Source organism: Chelonia mydas, chromosome 2, assembly GCF_015237465.2.
Source record: "Chelonia mydas isolate rCheMyd1 chromosome 2, rCheMyd1.pri.v2, whole genome shotgun sequence".
Taxonomy (NCBI): domain Eukaryota; kingdom Metazoa; phylum Chordata; order Testudines; family Cheloniidae; genus Chelonia; species Chelonia mydas.
The window spans coordinates 79,881,839-79,900,550 of NC_057850.1; the positions used below are offsets into that span (position 1 = coordinate 79,881,839).

At 39.9% G+C, this 18,712-nt stretch overlaps 1 protein-coding gene across 9 annotated transcripts in view; it reads right to left on the bottom strand.

Moving 5' to 3' along the window:
* The window catches only part of RBBP8 (RB binding protein 8, endonuclease), a 76,355-nt gene that overhangs the window by 28,562 nt on the left and 29,081 nt on the right, over positions 1–18,712 (bottom strand). For 7 of the 9 annotated variants that reach the window (XM_043539753.1, XM_037892754.2, XM_037892757.2 and 4 more), the window contains 6 exons: positions 17,878–17,973; positions 14,323–14,435; positions 12,771–12,846; positions 9,727–9,896; positions 7,596–7,700; positions 2,879–2,973 (listed from right to left, as the gene is read on the bottom strand). In XM_043539753.1, coding sequence (XP_043395688.1) covers positions 2,879–2,973; positions 7,596–7,700; positions 9,727–9,896; positions 12,771–12,846; positions 14,323–14,435; positions 17,878–17,973 — 655 coding nt within the window. The remainder of the gene's footprint in view (positions 1–2,878; positions 2,974–7,595; positions 7,701–9,726; positions 9,897–12,770; positions 12,847–14,322; positions 14,436–17,877; positions 17,974–18,712) is intronic. The other 2 variants (XM_043539756.1, XM_037892758.2) reach the window with 1 other exon arrangement.

Sequence of the window (18,712 nt, forward strand, 5' to 3'; positions counted from 1 at the left end):
GACTGAACAGTGCCTCTACGAGTGGAGTGGGATGGTCAGCTACCAAAATGGCTCTGGAAAATATCCCCTTTCCCAAAATGTGACTCCCTATTTGGAGTTCCTGCTATGGGAAAAGTTTGCAGCTATCAGCACCTGGGATTGGGTCAGAATTCATGAGGGAATCAACAAGATGCTGTGAGAGCATCCACATCACTGAGCCTGTTATGACTGCATGCAGACACACAGAAGTCCACAGCCATTCCCACATCCCCAGCACATTTCTGGACCAAACCAGAAATATTTGGGACAAAAGATTTTGTCACCTATGGACTGCATGAACTACATTTAATTGAAATGGACCAGATTTGTAAATGGAACACATTTTCATAATCCCCCCAGTTCACTGTTTCCAAGTACCTCATTACACTGTTGAGTGGTTACAGAGCAGTGTACTTATGGGGATAGCAACGTAAACTTGTTATTTTTAACAACAGGAATGTGCTATCAAAAATGTGTGGCTTTCCAGTAAAAACTCACTTTTAAATGTGTTATTAACTGTTTGCATTTCCTGGTCTCCGTTTTTGAATTCCGTTTGGTGAACACTGAGGCGCTGGCAGACAATCTGCCGCTAGTGGTTACGCACTGCTACCCATGGCTAGTACCAACTTTTGCATTCATTCATAGAATAGAAATCACTCCCATTTCTATATTAACAAACATTAAAACGGAGCCGGAAACTTACAAGGCTCCGTGGCAGGCCATTCCGCTACGGGGCACCAAAAAACTCTTCTGAGTACAGCCCCAAGATGAGTTGCAGCTGCTCCTGTGGCAAACCCTTCTCTGGGACTGGTGTCAGCAGCAGTCACTTTGCTGACCTCATTTGGTGCCAACTGCTGGTTCCCATGCTGGACTCTGGAGCCTGCAGGTTGCCATCTTGGCGGACCAACTCACCATGCACCACCACTGGCTCCATGCTCAGCACAGCACATAGCATCTGATCAAACTCATCATAAAAAGGCATGATTGTTGGTGGGTTGCCTGACATGTGGCTCTTGTTGCTATTTTTTCTGGTACTCAGTTTTGAGTCACTTAATTCCCTCTGCACTGGGCCAGTAAATTTCCAGTGCTGCCAGCTTCTTCGCTATTTGGTGTTATATGTGGTCATTCCTTGTACTCTTACTAAAATCCACTGTTTAGCTGGACTCACTGTAGAGATTAACCAAAATCTGCCTGTGCTCCCACAACCATGAAGCAGTGTGTTTTGCAAAGGACTCCTTCTGGTCAGCCTCCACTGCAAACGCAAAAGGTTCTCCAAAGTTGTGTTTGCAGCTCAGTGGTCAGAATAAAACGGAAGGGCTAAACACCAACTTGCTGAGCTGCTGTACTAGAAGGGGGTTGCTTCTGTTTCCCTCAAGTCGATTGTCCTCTCTCTCTCTCCCCCAAGAATTGCCAAAGAATGTCAGCCCAAGGGATTATGGGACACTTTTGGCAGACTCTCAGGACCCGAGTCCAGGGGAGACTGCGTTTACCCAGGTTTGAACCCTGGGTCTTGGCTTGACCCCTCCAAACTTGTGGGGTCCTAGAACCCTGGGTGCAAGCCTGAGTCAAGGCATTTGTGTGCAGACAGAAGGGGGCTTTAGGTACAAGCCTGACTATGGGCTTACCCTACAGCATAGACATGCCTTCCAATAGTTCTTTAAGTGAACGTGACTAATGTCATACAGAACTACGCAACATTTGCTCATTCTCCCTCCTCCACTCCCCCAACTCCCCCGCCCCCCAAAAAAGAAGAATTACATATGCCATGTACTGTTTTGGCAGGGTTTGGGGTTTTTGTTTTGAAGTGTATATGTTGCTATGTGTTCCAGAGTAGGAAAAGTTGAAAAAGTGCACCTTGCACTTGGAACAGAAGGTGATGTGGTTTGTGATGGTCCTTTGTTCCTGTGAGAGTTTGTTCAAATGTCTTGGAACAGCTCCAGAAGGTTCTGTCTCCATTACATAGGAGTGTTACTTTTATCCTAGTGAGTGTAGAGACCTCTAGGATGATTTTTTTCATTAAGCTCCTACTTAGTTTAAGAAGTAAAACAGAGAATTTCAATTGTTCCACTATAATTTACATAGTTACTACAACTAAAGTTTATCAGAAAAGGTGAATTTATTGAGCCAGATCGAGGCCACCTGTTCCACTCCCTTGGCACTGCTCCAATGATGCAAGGCCAGAAATTTGCCTGAACAGGTAGCTGGATTCTGCGGGTGCCACGAAGCCATCCTAGCCACCTCTATGGCAGCTGCTCCTCCTCCTACTCCCCAAGGCACAAGTTACGTGTGGGCAAAAGTATGCTGTACTCTGGTGAGCCCTGGCAGTTGGGTCCTTTAGGGACTATTCTAGTGGCAGCTCCAAGGTATAGTGAGGGCTGGGTTCAGTCCCCAGACAGCCCTGAAGACCAGGAGTACTATAAATGTGACTTAGAACCACGTTTCCCCCCTCCCATCACCTCAGTTCCTGCACTGAGCACAGGCTCGCCAGATCTGTGGACCTAGCTCATTGTTTTATTCAAATGAAGGGTTGTAAGTAGGGGGGAAATAATGCACTTTATAAAGCTACTTAAAGCCTGTGGACAGGACAGCCTGTTCATTTCTCTTTCTTGCTAGGTCATTACATCAGGAGTAAGCAAAGTATTTAGAATACTTAGAAAACGTATTGTTCAGAAGGCTTTTGCTTAATCTTAAAGTGAAAATAGTCAAGAAAATAATTACTTTTCTTCTTAGGATGACTTTTACCTTCCTGGAGCTCAGCACTTCCCCAACAAGGTCAGTTACATAGCTTGACTAACACTGCATTACACAATAACTGGCATATAAGATTTATTTTTTTGAGAAATACGGGAACATTACTTACAGATTCTTCTTGAATGAGTCCAATTGTTTCTGCAACAACTGCAGCCAAGTTAAAAGATGGCTTTGCAACAGGATAGCTTCCCATCCCTTGTTTATCTATGTGGATAGAAAAAGGCATAATACATACATTATACATACATGATAATTTTATTCTACTCTTACACAGAGACTATGTAAATTGAGTCAGATTTAAGAAGAGTCCATAAATGGAAAACCACCTCAAAGCGACAGAAGTGTGCTGAGCTGTTTGGGACATGGTCAATTTAGTGAAAACTTGGGATTCTTGTCTATACAGAAGGGATTCTTGGGAAAACTTTGGATTCTTGTCTCTCTCTTCTATTCATATGCAGTCCCCCAAAATCAAACTGTACAGAGACAATCTGAGCAGAAATTACCCTTTCAAGATAGAGTATGAGTGCCATGAAAGTGGCAAGTGGACTGGTGCAGTACGTATGTGTCAATTGTGATAGTGCACCAGAAAGTAAACGTAGAAGATGTAAACTTTTCAAGTCTAACTTTTCTAACACACTGCACGTACTATAAATCATTTCACACTCAGTGACTGGGAAAACTGAAGTAAAGCATGACATTCTATATTCTTTAGAATAAGAGTAACATTACCTAAAGAGGTAGAGTACTATGCAAGGTTATTTCTTAGTTACTGCATTTTTAAGATTACTGAAGATACCTAATTAATTCCTTCTTAATGATTACATCTATAAAAATATAAACCGTAAAATCTCACTACAGGCTTACGCACCAAATATATTTGATCTGATTTTAGTGGTTAAGCAGACAGCAGAAAATAAGAATATTTAGATTCCAGTCAAACTAATGTGTTAAAGAGAGTCATTACTTTTGGCTAGCCTCAATGACTATGCTTCACAAGCGGTCACAGATTTTTTTCCTGAAGTCTCTGCATATCTGGAAATGGCTATCTTTTCCAACACACTTCTCTACTGGTAGCCAGGCAGCAGTACCGTGTTTACCATAGCGCCAGTGGCTCCATGGCATCGGGCCCAGAGTTAGAAGGGGCCGCGGCCAGCCCGATCCCCAGGCTGGCTGAGCCGGCCAGGAAAGCTGCCCCCGCCCCGCCTCTTCCCACCCCTGCTCTGCCCCAGCCCTACCCCCACTCTACCTCTTCCCCTGAGTTAGGTCCCGGGGGACTGCAGCACGGGTCGAGCGCCCTGCACTCACCAAGTGGCAGGAAGTGAAGTGACCTGGCCCCAGACTGCTCCACTCCACCGGCTCCCAGCCATGCCATTGGTGAGTGCTTGGGGGCAGTTCTCCCCTGCCCCCCAAGTCCCAAGGCTGGGAGCCAGAGGAGCAGAGTAGAGTGGCCTGGGGCTGGATCACTCCACTTCCCGCCACCCCATGAGTGTGGGGTCGGGCCCGCCCTGCAATCACCGGGTGGCAAGAAGTGGAGCAACCCGCCCCAACCTGCTCCGCTCTACCGGCTCGTGCTGGGGGGTGGTTTCCCCCCTGTCCCCCAAGCCTGGGGAGGAGATGGAGCAGTGGGGAAGGGGCATGGGACGGGGAAGAGAAAGGGATGGGGGAAGCTGGAGTCCAGCATGTGGCATCCCCTTGGCAGAAGCTGAGGCTCCCCTGTTAAGCAGGCCCATCGAACCCTCACCCTGAGAAGCCCCACTCCCCTGCATCTGTACCACCCCAATGAGCCCCCCCAGACACCCTCACCACTGAGCCCCAACCACCTGCACCCCCAACCCAAATGAACCCCACCTCCCCTGGATCTAGACCCCACCCCCGTTGAGCCCCAACCACCTTCATCTGAATCCCCTGCAGAGTCCCATTGTCCCTGCACCTGGAACCCCCCAATGAGCTTCTGTGCATCCAGATCTCCCACTGAGCCACCCGCACCCAGATTGCCCCACAGAGAACTCTCTTACCCCCACCTGGATCCCCCCACACTAAGTCCCTCTGCACTTGGATCCTGCTGCTGAGCTGAGCCTGCTCACCCACACTGGTGCACCTGGCACAGGGGGGCAGGGCCCCAGGGTGTTTCTGGGGCAGGTCTGGCCCTTGCACTGTGTCAGGGTCGGGTGCAGCCTCACTCTGAGTCCCTGTCCCGGGGTAGGGTCGGGGGAGGCTGCAGGGTAATCTCCCACCTCCATGCAACCAGTGGCCTGTGCTCCCCATTGCCATGTTGGAGTCTCCACATTTATTTATTGACAAATAAAATTAGCAGAATTTTAAAATACTGTGCACAGAATTTTTAATTTTTTGGTGCAGAATCCCCTCAGGAATATGGGGTGCTGTGCAGCTGTAATGGTGGGATTGTGAGGAAGGTGGTGGGCAATGGGGAGGTCTATGGGCGAGGGGTGTGGTGTGCAGGGTGCTGTGCAGTTGTGGTGGGAGGCCAGTGGGGTAGGTCTCTGAGAGGGGTGGGGTTAGACATGGAGATCTGTGGTGGAGGTCTCTGGGCGAGGGGGCGCTGGGCATAAAGGGTGGGCGCTATGGTGCGGGCCCGCCCTCAAGGGGAAGGGTCATGCTGGCAGCACAGGGCTGGGCAGGACAGTGTGCGTCTGGCAGCTGCAGGTTCATAAACAGTGCCCTCCTGCTGTGCTGCGCAGAATGGGGCTGCTCCTGCCACACTGTGCCTCATTGCCCCCAGCCCGCCCTTCACTCTGGAGACTGATCATCCCACCCCCCTGCACCTTGCCCACAAATGGGGGCCCACAAATACGTTTCGTGCCGGGCCCACAAAAAGTTAATTCATCCCTGCCAGGCAGAACAAGTGGAGTGCGGAGCATAGCAGCAATATCCAAACAGACATGGAAGCACAGAACAAATAGACACAGAAGAATGGATTAGGCTCCCTTTGATTTCTGCATTGTCCCCCAAACCCCTCCTTGTTGAGCACAAAGGAAGAAAAATCCTGAGTGGGGAAAGCAGATGATATGCTATCATCGTGCCTCTGTGACAAAAGCCCCCAAAACTCTACTCTGAGTTATCACATTAAGTACTTCCACCTCAATTCAAGAGAAAATTGAGTTTAGGAAGTGGTGTTAGGAAAAGTATGCTGAAGTAATAGTAGCACAGTTTTTATATGGTCATATATTGACTTTTTAAGGATGCTGGGATACATGATGATATCCTTTACACCTACACCCACCACGGTCATTTTACGTTTCTGCAGAAGACAGCAACTGATAGTACACTAATTGCCTGTAATCTTCAGTCTGCTCTTTAATTAACTAATTGACAAAGATTTTAGAATTAGCTAGATAAACTGCAAATTTAAATACCCATTTGCTAATGCAAATAGGTGATTGCAGGCCAAAGTGTGTAGCTACATGCCCAAAATAGGTAGTGTAACATGCAATTATCTGCACCCAACCATGCAACTTGGCTATTTTGGAAAATTTGGCCACGAGTAACACAGTTTTACCAGGCTTATTTAACATCAGATTTTTTAAAACTGATAATAAAATTTAATTATTATTATACTGCATTTCAATATGATGTTATGCTACATAGTGCTCAAAACAACATTTTGTTATTTCACATTTTATTGGAAGTTCTTCTTCTGAGTGAAGAATTTTTCCATTTTGAAAATATTATCCAGAGTAAATTTACTGACAACGAAACTCAGCATTTCAGGATAGCCCATTTAATTTATGGGCAAATTACTCCAACAGGGTTAAAAGAAAGACCTTATTCTAACTGTCCTAACATATTTTAGAATATTTACTATCTGCTTCTAATATAGAGGAATTTAAAATTCAAACTCAGATTATTGCTTCAGAGAGCTAATTACTTTAAAAATAATCCCACATTGAAGGAAATCTATGCTGTCTCCTAAAAACAGAAACATGGCGGCAGACATGAGGGATTGATCTGCTGTAAAATAGTTGCCTGTGAGGTCTGACAACTTAAATATTTTTAATGCCATATGGTTTTACAGAATTTCTCATTATTTAACTGTATATATGGAATATGAAATGTTCACAAATTTGTAAAATTTTTACACAATTTATTCAATGCATTATATTTTTTTCCCCTTAAAGTTATTCATTTAAGATTTAGATTAGGGAAATAAAGAAAGGCAAACTGGCCTTCTTACAGAGTTGTAGAACAGCTCAGTTCATTAAATCAGGGGGAAATAATGGGCTTTCAGGTGACAAACGTTAAAGAGTCCTACAGAAATAGCACTGTTTCAGAAAGTATTTCCAGTCATCTAATTAAATATTCCCAGAAAAATCCAGAAAACGGATATTTCTGGAAATTACAAGCTTGACATCTTGTTTCTAAAGTAAAGAACATGAAATGGAGAAAAAAATAAAGCTACACCAACCCATGATTATGCCAAGAATACAGGAGCAGAAACCAAGTTTAAACATTTGGAATCAAATGGGAGAAAAGATTTTAGTTATAACTTCTTGTACTGGAGACAGCGCTGGATGACTACAAGAATAGTAAGATTTAGCACTTACAGTATTTTAATCTATTTTATAGACATTAAAAGACTTTCCCAAAATGACAATTGAACTCAGTGACAAGAACGGGAACTAGACCTCAGGAGTGTATGCCAGCTCACTGAGGAAATATCCACAGTAATTATGGGATTAAGATTACTCCTTTTTTCTTGCTCAAGAGTTCAAATTGAAAACTACAAATTGAATTTGAGTTACTGGTTACCCATAACTGCCTGCGTTTTTTCCCCTTATGAAATAAATATGATTAAACCTAGTATTTACTTGCTATAGGGGACAGTTCTTGGTCACAGGTGTCTGCCACTAGTATTTCCTTTCCACCATGGTTAGGAATTTGAGTGGATGACGACAATGAAACTTTTCCAAACTCTAGATAAAGGAATAAAATTAAAAAGTTAAATTGGATATGACCTGGCTTCATAATTATGAATAGGTACAGACGAGGGTTTCAATCCTGTAAACACTTGTGCACACACTTAACTTTAAGTATATGAACAGTCCCATTATCTTCACATGCTTAAAATTAAAGTGTTTCCATGATCAAGACTTGAAGGGGGCGGGGGGAAGACCAACAAATAGAAGTTATATTTCTTGAGGTGACATTGTGCTCAAAAGGAGTACTTTTTAACATGAAAGCGTAAAATAAGCCAGCCAAATAACACTAAAGATATTTTGACAGATAATCATCACTTATGTATGTAACACATTACAGTTAGACCCCATTTACTCAAAGCCTATGTTCTGTACACCTGCCAGCTGAAAGGGGAGGCAGTTGCTTCAAAATTTAACTAATAGAGGGGATAATTTTCAGCTGTCCCAGCACCAGGTCAGTTAAGACCATGGTGAATATAGTGAATAACTTGCACTTTGGATTACAAACATGACATTTTGTATGGTTATACACTGATACGTAGTTAACCTTTTCCAGCATGGTACCAACAGCCTGTAAGAATAGTTAATATACTTTGTGATTAATATCTTCTATTGTGATTCTTGAAAAGAAAAGAGCCTATTAAAAATTTATATTTATAACTATTCAGAAGCTTCTATATTTGCAGGATACATTCTTATTTCACAAGAAATAAATTAACATAGTATGAGCATCTGGAATACAATATTCAGATCTTGTAACATGCATCTTGTGTATCATTATAATACATGCAGGAAATCTTACTGCACCTAAAAATAGTTTTTATTGTTATTAAAGTAGTTTACATTTGCTAAGTGAATATCTTAGACCAAGTTTAGATTAGTCTAAATGCCTGCAGTATTTATGGGTTTGTGTACAAGACAAATGTAAGCAGGATTCCTATAGCAGAAAAACATGTTTTGCAGTTGCTCAATTCAGGTGGCTGTTTTGTTGATTCTGATGCAACTTCTCTGCAATAACTGAACATGGCAGGATGGCTTTTCTTTTGTTCTCCACTAGGTGATGCTAGAAGCACACATACTGCAGAAAGTGCAATTCCAAACTTCAGGCAAGTGTTACTCCAAGAAACTAATTCAGGGATGCCTAGATGGTAGAGTGAAGTCCTGATGGCTATTAACAAATGGCTATTAACAAATATCTAACAATAAGTAACACCTGGTTTGCATAGGTGTTAACTGCGGGTACAGCTTTTACTAAACAAACTATTACTAGCAAGGCTGTGTGTGAAGGAAAGAATAGAGCTAGACTTCCAAAACTTTAATGGTGAGGATAATTAACATTGGCACAATTTACCTAGGGATATGATGGAATTTCCATCACTTGTTTTTAAATCAAGACTGGATGTCTTTCTAAAAGATATGCTATAGCTGAAACAGAAGTTACAGACTTGATGCAGAAATTATTGGGTGATGTTCTTTGGCCTGTGTTATGCAGAATGTCAGACTAGATCATCATAACGATCCCTTCTGGACTTTAAAAAAAAAAAAGTGCATGAATTTATGATTTCTAGGCAGTTTTCAGAGTTGACTTAAGGAAAAAAAATCTTTTTGCTTACGAACTGAACGAGTTTGATTCTGAAGTCACCACATATGTTAATTATCTGAACAAGATTTGGATTCAGCCCCTCAGTTTCTTTTTATTATTTAGGAGTTCTAGAAAGGATAAGATTCAGAAAAATCTACTGTCTGCCCAAATCATATACGAATATGGGAATTCAGAAACCTTGGGAGAGTAGGACACACTTTAAACATACCACTAGCATATTGGTTAATATCGAAACAACTTTGCACCCTAGAGCACAGGCACAATTATTACAATACATAACCAAATTCACTTTTTTTGAACTTGTATACAGAAGGCTTTTAAATCTTTTGAATTAAAAATTAAATGTGGCTTCTGTTTTCTTTTCCCCTTTAAAATCTTGAAAAAGCCACTATAGAAAAAGATGACCAATAACACTCTTACCGTTAGTGCTTTCAGAATGCTTCAGATCTGTATGTGTTTGCTCTGTGTATCGGACATGCCTGTTCTCTTTCTTTCTTCGGATACGATTAACCATGGATAGTGAAAAAGATTGAACTGGTGAATCTGGAATGACCCCTTCCTCTAATTCCACTGCTTGTTGATCTCTCCCCCTGAGGACAGAATTCAGAGCTAAAGTAAAACCTAAAAACAGCAAGATGAAGAGCTAAATCTTTAATTTTAAGAAATTTATGAAAATCAGCTTAAGAAAATGACAATCACAGATTCAGAATATATAGCCAAGTGCTACACGATATAGAATTAGTATTGTCATCATGACTCGAGACTATTAGAAGAGACAGACATAACAAGAAATTCAGAAAGGCTAGATCATCCTGTGAACTTTATAAACTTTCATGTTTCAGGGCTTAAGTGAATCTCTTGCAATAAAAGTCATCAAGTACTTGTCACTTTTGATGACAAGATACGGAAGTACATGGACCACTGCTCTGATCCATTATGGCAATTCCTATATTCATCAAGAACATAAAAAAAAATGAGAGATCTACCAGGCAAGTTTAAATGTTAGTAAAATTGCTCAGAGACAATCTTCCCCAACATATGATTTCATGCTACGACTTACTGACTCTCCTATAGAGGACTTAATTTAATTTGTTTTTAGAAGATTAAGACCACTCCTCAGAGAGCCCTATACCCCAAGCGGTGCCACCTTTTAGAGAAAGAAGTAACCTGAAACATGTTTAAAAATGCACAGATTAGTAAGCGTGAAGTTCACTTGGCCCTATTTTGTGTGGCCTCAGAGCCTACTCATGATGCGCAAAACCTGGTTTAATAAAGTGGTAAACCTTTTCTCCCAAGAAAGCATATCTAGAAGTGGCAGGGATCACAGAGGGAAAGAACAAGCTCTAATTAGAGATCGCTGAACTGGATAAACAGAATGTTTTATCCTTTTTTGTCCTCTTATGGGAAGTACTTTTCACTGTCACCTGGGAAAAGAAGATGAAAGAAAAGTGAAGACAAAGCAATAAGGAAATCGAACTCAGTCAGGCTGCTTTTGTCATTTTTCCTTAATCTTACTTCTCCTTTTGACCTCTCAAGAGAAACTAGAGACTGGAGACCACTTTCCTGTCTTTAGAAAGTAGAATGTGAGGTCTTAGATCTAAAGGAAGAGGAGAAGGAAGTGTGGAGAAACTGCCAAGCAAAATCCTCTTCAGTGACTAGGGAACTACCTAGCTATACAATAAAATAAAATAATGAAAGAGGAAATAAAATTCTGCATGTTTATAGTGCCTTTAAACTGGTGATTTCAAAGTATTTTACAAAGATAAATTATTACCACCCACAAAAACTAAGACACAGGTTAGTGAGTTGTGTACGGTCAAACAGCAAGTTTTGATCAAACTGACAGGAAAAAAAATGTTGTGGTTGCATTAATTACAAGTTACTGTAATGACTTCTGTAAAAGAAGCTGGAAATACAATGAAAAAAAATGCAGAAATCTATCAGCTCTATCAACAAGAATGACTGAGTTAGACTTAATTAGTTAGACTTAATTAGTATGACAAGTTTGAAGGCAGCTTAAATGTCAACTCAGGTACATTTTTTACCTGCTGATTTTGTTTCTTTAAACACTTCAAGGTGACTACTTAATGTGTGGTTTATGCCGCTTCTCTTCAAATAGGTGGTCACAGAAAATATTGAAACCTTAAAGCTATGCCACCTGCTATCAAACAGAGTTTGCGCCATTTGAAATTCTCCATATGAAATTCCCTAAGTACTATCAAAAACCAGTTATGAAAGCAGTAATACTGGCTACATATTTTCTCAACTTTTATCCATTCAGTTATCCTTCAAACATGACCTAACTGCTGGACTCTCCATTCAATATTAGTAGGATACTCAGTCTTGTACAAGATAACTGAGAAACTGAAATAGCATGTAAGAAATATATTCTTCTTCCATATTTTTGCTCCTGATCTATTTCAGATAGACTTCCAAAATAGCATAACATAAAACAGCCAGAGAAGTAGGGTTTAAAGTTCAGTTCAGTAACTGCTGAAAAGGATCTCCAGCATATATAGTGTCCATAAAGACACCACACCAAATACATAATTCCTGAAATATGGAAAGACTCCCAGAAACCACCCAAAATATTTGAACATGGAAGTCTCTGATCTCTCCATCCAAGGCAAGACCTCTAGTAAAATAAGATTTGAACACAGAATACAGTTTTCCTATAATCTAGACTGCCTTCCCCTATACCTTCATAAGTCTCTTTGGAAATAGTAACTTTAGACAGTTTTAGACCTTGCTAGGAGAACAACCCAGCAGTAAAGATCTAATTTCATTATATGTGTTTGAAAAAGAGAAGACCTATTAATTCCCCTAGGCTATGTTCCTATCATCACAGGACTGATCCCTAGAGGACCAGAACTGAACAAAATATTTCGAGTGCTGTTGCATCACAGTTGCATGAAGGAATACTAGCTCCCTCTCCCACAATGCAACATCTCTGTATTAAATACAGTATTACATGTGCTACCATATTACACTGGAGAATAAGTAGGTAATTGGATTGCATTTATACTTGGGGTCTCTTGCAAAATGTACTGCTTTTCAGAGATCCACCCCCCCAACTAAATATGTAATTTAGAAATCTCTTTTCTAAAATCTCATCCAGGCGAGAAAGAATAACCTGAGTATCTACACTGGTATAAGTGAATATGAATTTAAAATCCATATTCATAATGACCAAGATAGCTTTAAGAGACCTTGGTCATTTTAAATTATCAATAAGTCCAATCACTTGGTTACAGAAATTCTTCCCCCTCACACATACACACAGTGTAAAATAAAGGAAAATGCTGCATATTGAGATAGCAAGATATTTGTTTTCAGTTCTTTATTAATTCCAAATGACAGTGGACTTTCATTGGAAAATTTATTAAGAGATCTGACTCAAGTTTGAGGAATTTAAACAGACATTTAATATTTTCTGAAATTAATGTTGAGAAAAAGAAACTTACTTCATCTGCTTCTGCAACTGCTGAAGCTGTTCAGATATCTTTTTATTTTCATCCTGTAAGTTGTTTTTTTCATTCACTGCAATATATAGTAAAACCTCAGCACACACACTAATCTTATGTTGCATTTGACATTTGTTAGTTCCTCTAACATGACCAGGAAGTGAGAGATGAGATTATTACACAATTGTAAAACGGTAAACTTCTACTCTTTTACTGACATTCAAAAACGGAAGTATTCAAGTGAGTCATTAACAAGGTTGTAAATTAATTTTTTACAGCAAAAAGTTATTACAAATTATGGATCACAATGTTAATTAGTTCCATGTAATTAGTAGATACTTTAATTTTGGATGTGAGTTTTTTGCAGTGAGACTGAACAGCTCATTCTGGGTTCCTTGACATAAATTGTCTAGACTGGGGACGGAGAGACCATGAAAAGCAACATAATCAAGGCTTACTTTTTGGTCCCCAAAATAACCAGATTGTCTGAGAAACAATAATCCATTATTATGATATTGGAAGTTGTAATAGAAATTAAAACTAGAAAGACTCATCACAATTTGCTGGCTTACACCTCTGACCTCATCTCTTCCAACACTCCTAATTCTGCCAACACTCACACTTAGAAAACACTCAGTCTCATCTCCATGTCTCTTCCCATAATGCCCCATATTGCTGGAATGCGAGGTCTCACCTTCCTCTGTTCATTTTCCCTTTATTGTCATGCTTCTGTTCTCTTTTCTTCTTATATATTTTCTTTGTATTTATTTTGTTTTTATTTTCTCATGGTTGTGGCCCTACCAAATTCGCAGTCCATTTTGATCAATTTCAAGGCCAGAGGGTTTTTTAATTGGTCAATTTCACAGTGAGCTGTAGCTCACAAAAGCTTACGCTCAAATACATTGGTTAGTCTCTAAGGTGCCACAAATACTCCTTTTCTTTTTGCGAATACAGACTAACACGGCTGTTACTCTGAAACCTGACATTTTCAGATGTTTACTTCTGAAATTTCAGGGTGTTGTGAGCCTAGGGGTTCTGACCCAAAAGGGGATCATGGAGGGGTGGGAGGAGGGAAGGGGTCACAAAGCTGTGGGTGGCAATCCTGCAAGAGCTTTGCGACCTCAATGACCCTTCTTCTGGGTCAGGACCTCCAGGATTACAACAGCCTGACATTTCAGACAAAAAAGTCTGAAAATATGAAATTGACCAATTTAAAAACCCTCTGGCCTTGAAATTGATCAAAATGGACTGTGAATTTGGTAGGGCCATAACCATGAGAGAATAAAAACAAAATACATATACTGAGATTACAGAAGCAGCATTTCACTCCAAGTTAAAATGAAATTAAAACTATTTAAAACTGTCTTTTTTGTTTATTTTGTTTTGAAGACCACAGAAGTGAGCGTTCTTGCTTTATTGAACTTCTCAGGCTTATTAAAAGGTACAATATGGGAATTCTCTCAACCTATAATCACCAGTTTACCAACAAGATAGCAAAGTTTACAACAGACTGCATTTTGTCTTTGCGACCATTATACTAGATAACACTCACTAAGTTCCGTGATAAGTTTAAGGTTCTGTTGCCGGATATTTTCAAACTCCTGCTGTTTCTTTCTCATATGCTCCTCAGTTACTGCACAGCGATCACACAATCCTGCTCTTAATCTATGAGGAAAAATTAAAAAATAAAATTTTCCATCTGTTAGAAAGAATGTCATACGTAGGGCCCTACCAAATTCATGGTGCATTTTGGTCAATTTCACAGTCATAGGATTTTAAAAATCATAAATTTCATGATTTCAGCTATTTAAATCTGAAATTTCATGGTGTTGTAATTGTAGGGGTCCTGACCCAAAAAGGAGTCGTGGTGGGGAGGGTCATAAGGTTATTTTAGTTGGGGGTGGGGGTGGGGTTGGGGTTGCGATACTGCTACCCTTACTTCTGTGCTGCTGCTGGCGGTTGTGCTGCCTTCAGAGCTGGGTGGCTGGAGAGCAGCGGCTCCTGGCCGGGAGCCCAGCTCTGAAGGCAGAGCCGCCACCAGCAACAGCGCAGAAATAAGGATGGTATGGTACGGTATGGTATTGCCACCCTTACTTCTGTGCTGCTGCCTACAGAACTGGGCCCTCAGTAAGAAGCCGCCACTCTCCGGCAACCCAGCTCTGAAGGCAGCAATGCAGAAGTAAGGGTGGCATGGTATGGTATTGCCACCCTCTGCACTGCTACTGGTGCGGTGCTGCCTTCAGAGCTGGGAGCCTGGCCAACAGCCGCCACTATCTGGCTGCCCAGCTCTGAAGGTAGTGCAGAAGCAAGGGTGGCAATACTGCAACCCCCCTGAAATAACCTTGGGACCCCTCTTCAACTCTCTTTTGGGTCAGGACCCCCAATTTTAGAAATGCTGGTCTTCCCCATGAAATCTGTATAGTATAGGGTAAAAGCACACAAGAGACCAGATTTCGGGGGGGGGGGGGGGGGGGGAGGGGGGGGTGAAGAGCAGATTTCATGGTCTGTGACGCATTTCTCAAGGCCATGAATTTGGTAGGGCTCTAGTCATACATAAGTCAGACACAGGTACTTAATTGGCTTTTGAAACAACAAAAGTAGTAAGCAGTTGACAACAGAAGGTTGCTAACTGAAGACATTTCATATTTTGATGTATTGATACTTGAACAATTGTACATAAATTAGAATTGAATGTTTACTTTGAATTGAGATTTAAAGGAAGACTTCAGTAATTAGTCATATGTTAAATAGCCAAGCAGTTATTAGATGACAAAATTACTAAATGTAGTCTATGTGAATTTGTGTAATTATATACACAAATTTCAAAATGGGGTTTTTGAATCACCTATCAAGTTATTTCGATTTAGTGAAGAATGCTGATTTATCTCAGTGAGAGCCTATATTAATATTCATATATATGCATTCCAGTTATTTCAGCAGCATCCAAAATGAGTTAGGTAGTTTCCAAACACAAAGCAAGAGACATCCTCTTGAGCATACAGTCTAAAAAGAAAGATACAACATACAAGCAAAGCGAGCAGGGTTAGACGATATAATGAAAAACCTTTTATAAGTAATGTTCAGTTATACACACTATGCTGTATGACTCCATGAAACCCTACTGCTTATCGCCACTGCAATACCCACGGGTTAAACTCTGGTGTTCTTACACCTCTCTCTACCAACTTTCAACCTCTTCTCTCCATTTAAATGAGCAGCTTACCATACGCAAAGTAAATAAATGAGATAAGTAGATCACTTCCTTTCTTGTAAGCCTCAGGGAATACATTTGCCTGATACAGTTCAATGAAGTATCATATTAGATATAGAAAATAATAGCTAAATATTTTAATAATTGTAATTCTATCTAAAAATTGTCCAAAATTATGCAAAAGTAAGATACACGTTTAACATAAAATATGAACATGATAAAATTAAGCAAAAGAATATACAAGTTGGATCAGTAATCAATAGTAACCACTCAGTATGGAATAACAACCCCATGTAGCTAATAACTCAGACACACATACTTAGGGTCTGATCCAAAATCTCTGAAGTCAATATTTCCATTGATTTCAATGGGCTTTGGACCAGGCCCTTAAAGTATGTTTGTGGTCAGAAAAGGATTTTGTTTGAATACCACTTTTTTACTTGACATATTCTCTCCCTAGTAAGTCATATTTGTTCACTTTGTAGGCAAAACCAAATGTTTATTTACTACTGTTAGCAATGAAGAACCAATAGTGTTATGGAACACAGAGCTGGATTCTGTTTTACCTGAGTTATCAAAATAATTGCCAGTTAATATTTCTGCAGTAAGAATTTATTCCTGGTAACTTAAGAAGCAGAAAGAACACAGCTGAATTTTCAGATCTTAGGTTGAGCATTGGCCCTTAGAAAAATCATCTTGACTTTTAAACTGATTATGTTTGATACTGCAGCAATGGAGAATGACTGTAAAAAGGATGTTTTAGTAGTCTCTCTTCCTATCATAACCACATTAAACATATGGTATTCTGAGAGTTAAAACTGCTGTTTGTAATACAGTTGTCCTCCGTGAATCAAACAGTCTTAAATACTCTTGGTTCTTCAGAACAAGAGTACCTTGTCTGCTAAGTAACCACGCAAGTTCATCCATTTGTGTCTCTTTACTTTGTCCACGCAGGATCAAAAGTTCAGTACCTTACACTATTCAATGGTCCTTTTCCCCCTTCACAAAAAATTTCAAGGTATAATGCAAACTATAAGGCTTTTACCTTGCTGTGGATTTTGACCGAGCAGACAAGTAGGGAAATAGTCCCAATATATTATGAACTCCTGCTTTCAAGGCATTCTAAAAGCCTTTTAGTAGTGAGTTTTATACAAAAGTAACATAATAATAGTCCCAGACACTTTTAAAGACAAAACAGGAGATTTGATATAATTTTATGCATACTAATTTTGTTCAATATTAATAGATTAAACAAAAATAGGGAAAAGCCACATGGCATCCAAACTTCAGAAAGAAAAAAACAGAATGGAGCAAGTAGTGATCAGTGAACAACTGAGTATGAGAAAAGATTGGGGAAAGAGCCAAAGCTAATGAGCTTAAAGGAGAATGATCTCAGAAACAAAGGATCTAAAATCTCATGGAACAGACCCTTTACCCAGAACCCTGAAAATCATTATCTACTGGAAGGATGTCTAATCAGTTGTCACAAGAGATTTAAAATATAAAATGTAATCTAATAAATGCTTTCAAGTTTATTTTGCCATTTCCTTTAGAATCCTGGGAGGGATCTTGTCTTGCTCTGGAGTTTTGTCAATCTTCAAACGTGCTAAATTCTCAATTGCCCACGTAATTTACACCTCTTATAGCAATTTTTGTAGAGGATATGAATTTGTTTAGAAGTTGCCACATTGTTTCCAGGTTGATCTCTTTCATTTCTATTTAACTGTATTGCACCAAGCACTGTGGTACCTGGGAACTAATACAATTATGTAAGAGGATTTGCACTTTCTACCTCTCCCTTTAACTATGATGTTCTGAGTATACATGAAAAAAGTTTGGTTCAGCCCTTCTCTCCTCTCCCCCCGCAAAACAAAAACAAAATAAAACCTCACTCACCTGTCTTCTAAAACTTTGATAGTGTCATGAAGTCCTTTCTGATACTCTCTCAGCTGTTGATTTTTGGTATAAAACTCTTCAAGCCTCTCTGCATCCCTAAAATAAAGGAGAAACAGCTAAATGCTTTTAGAAATAGATAGTCTCTTCAGTTGTGAATAAAAGCTATTAAATTTCAATAGAGAATTCTGTTTATGGTTATGACCACTTTGCTCTCTGTAATGTTTCTTCTGTCTGAAGAGTGTGATTGATAATCAGCAAAAATATTAAGTTGAAGACAATAAATGAAACACTTGCATGCGTTTACTGTGAATGGCTGGTAACAGATAATGTTCGAGTTATACAGAAATAGTAAATACTCCATAGCTCATGTTGCAATTGAATTTCCACTGATGTTTAATTTTGGACACTTCCCCCATTTAAACCCACAAAGAGAGTTATGCCACTAAAAGAGCCATTAAAAGTGGTAGGTTAGGTCTGGGGCCAAAGCAAAATTTTTCTACAAAACTCCAAATAAATCAGACAAAAGTCACCCAAATTATAACAGCCTAAATACTACTTCTGGGGGGATTCTGCACCAAAAAAATCCAAATTCTGCACCAAAAAATTCAAAATTCTGCATATTTTGTCAAAATAAAGCAATATAATCACACCAGTTTCATTTGTTTTGGTAATTTATGTAAACTATGATACAGAAAAACCCCCACAATAACTATTCAGCATTTCCAAAACACACGAAAAGGGGGTGAAAAGTAAGTGCAATTCACAAAGAAATTTCAGATGAGAGTGCTGGGTGTTGTAGAGCAGTAAGTCTACGCAGTGGCAGTTGTTCTTCCCT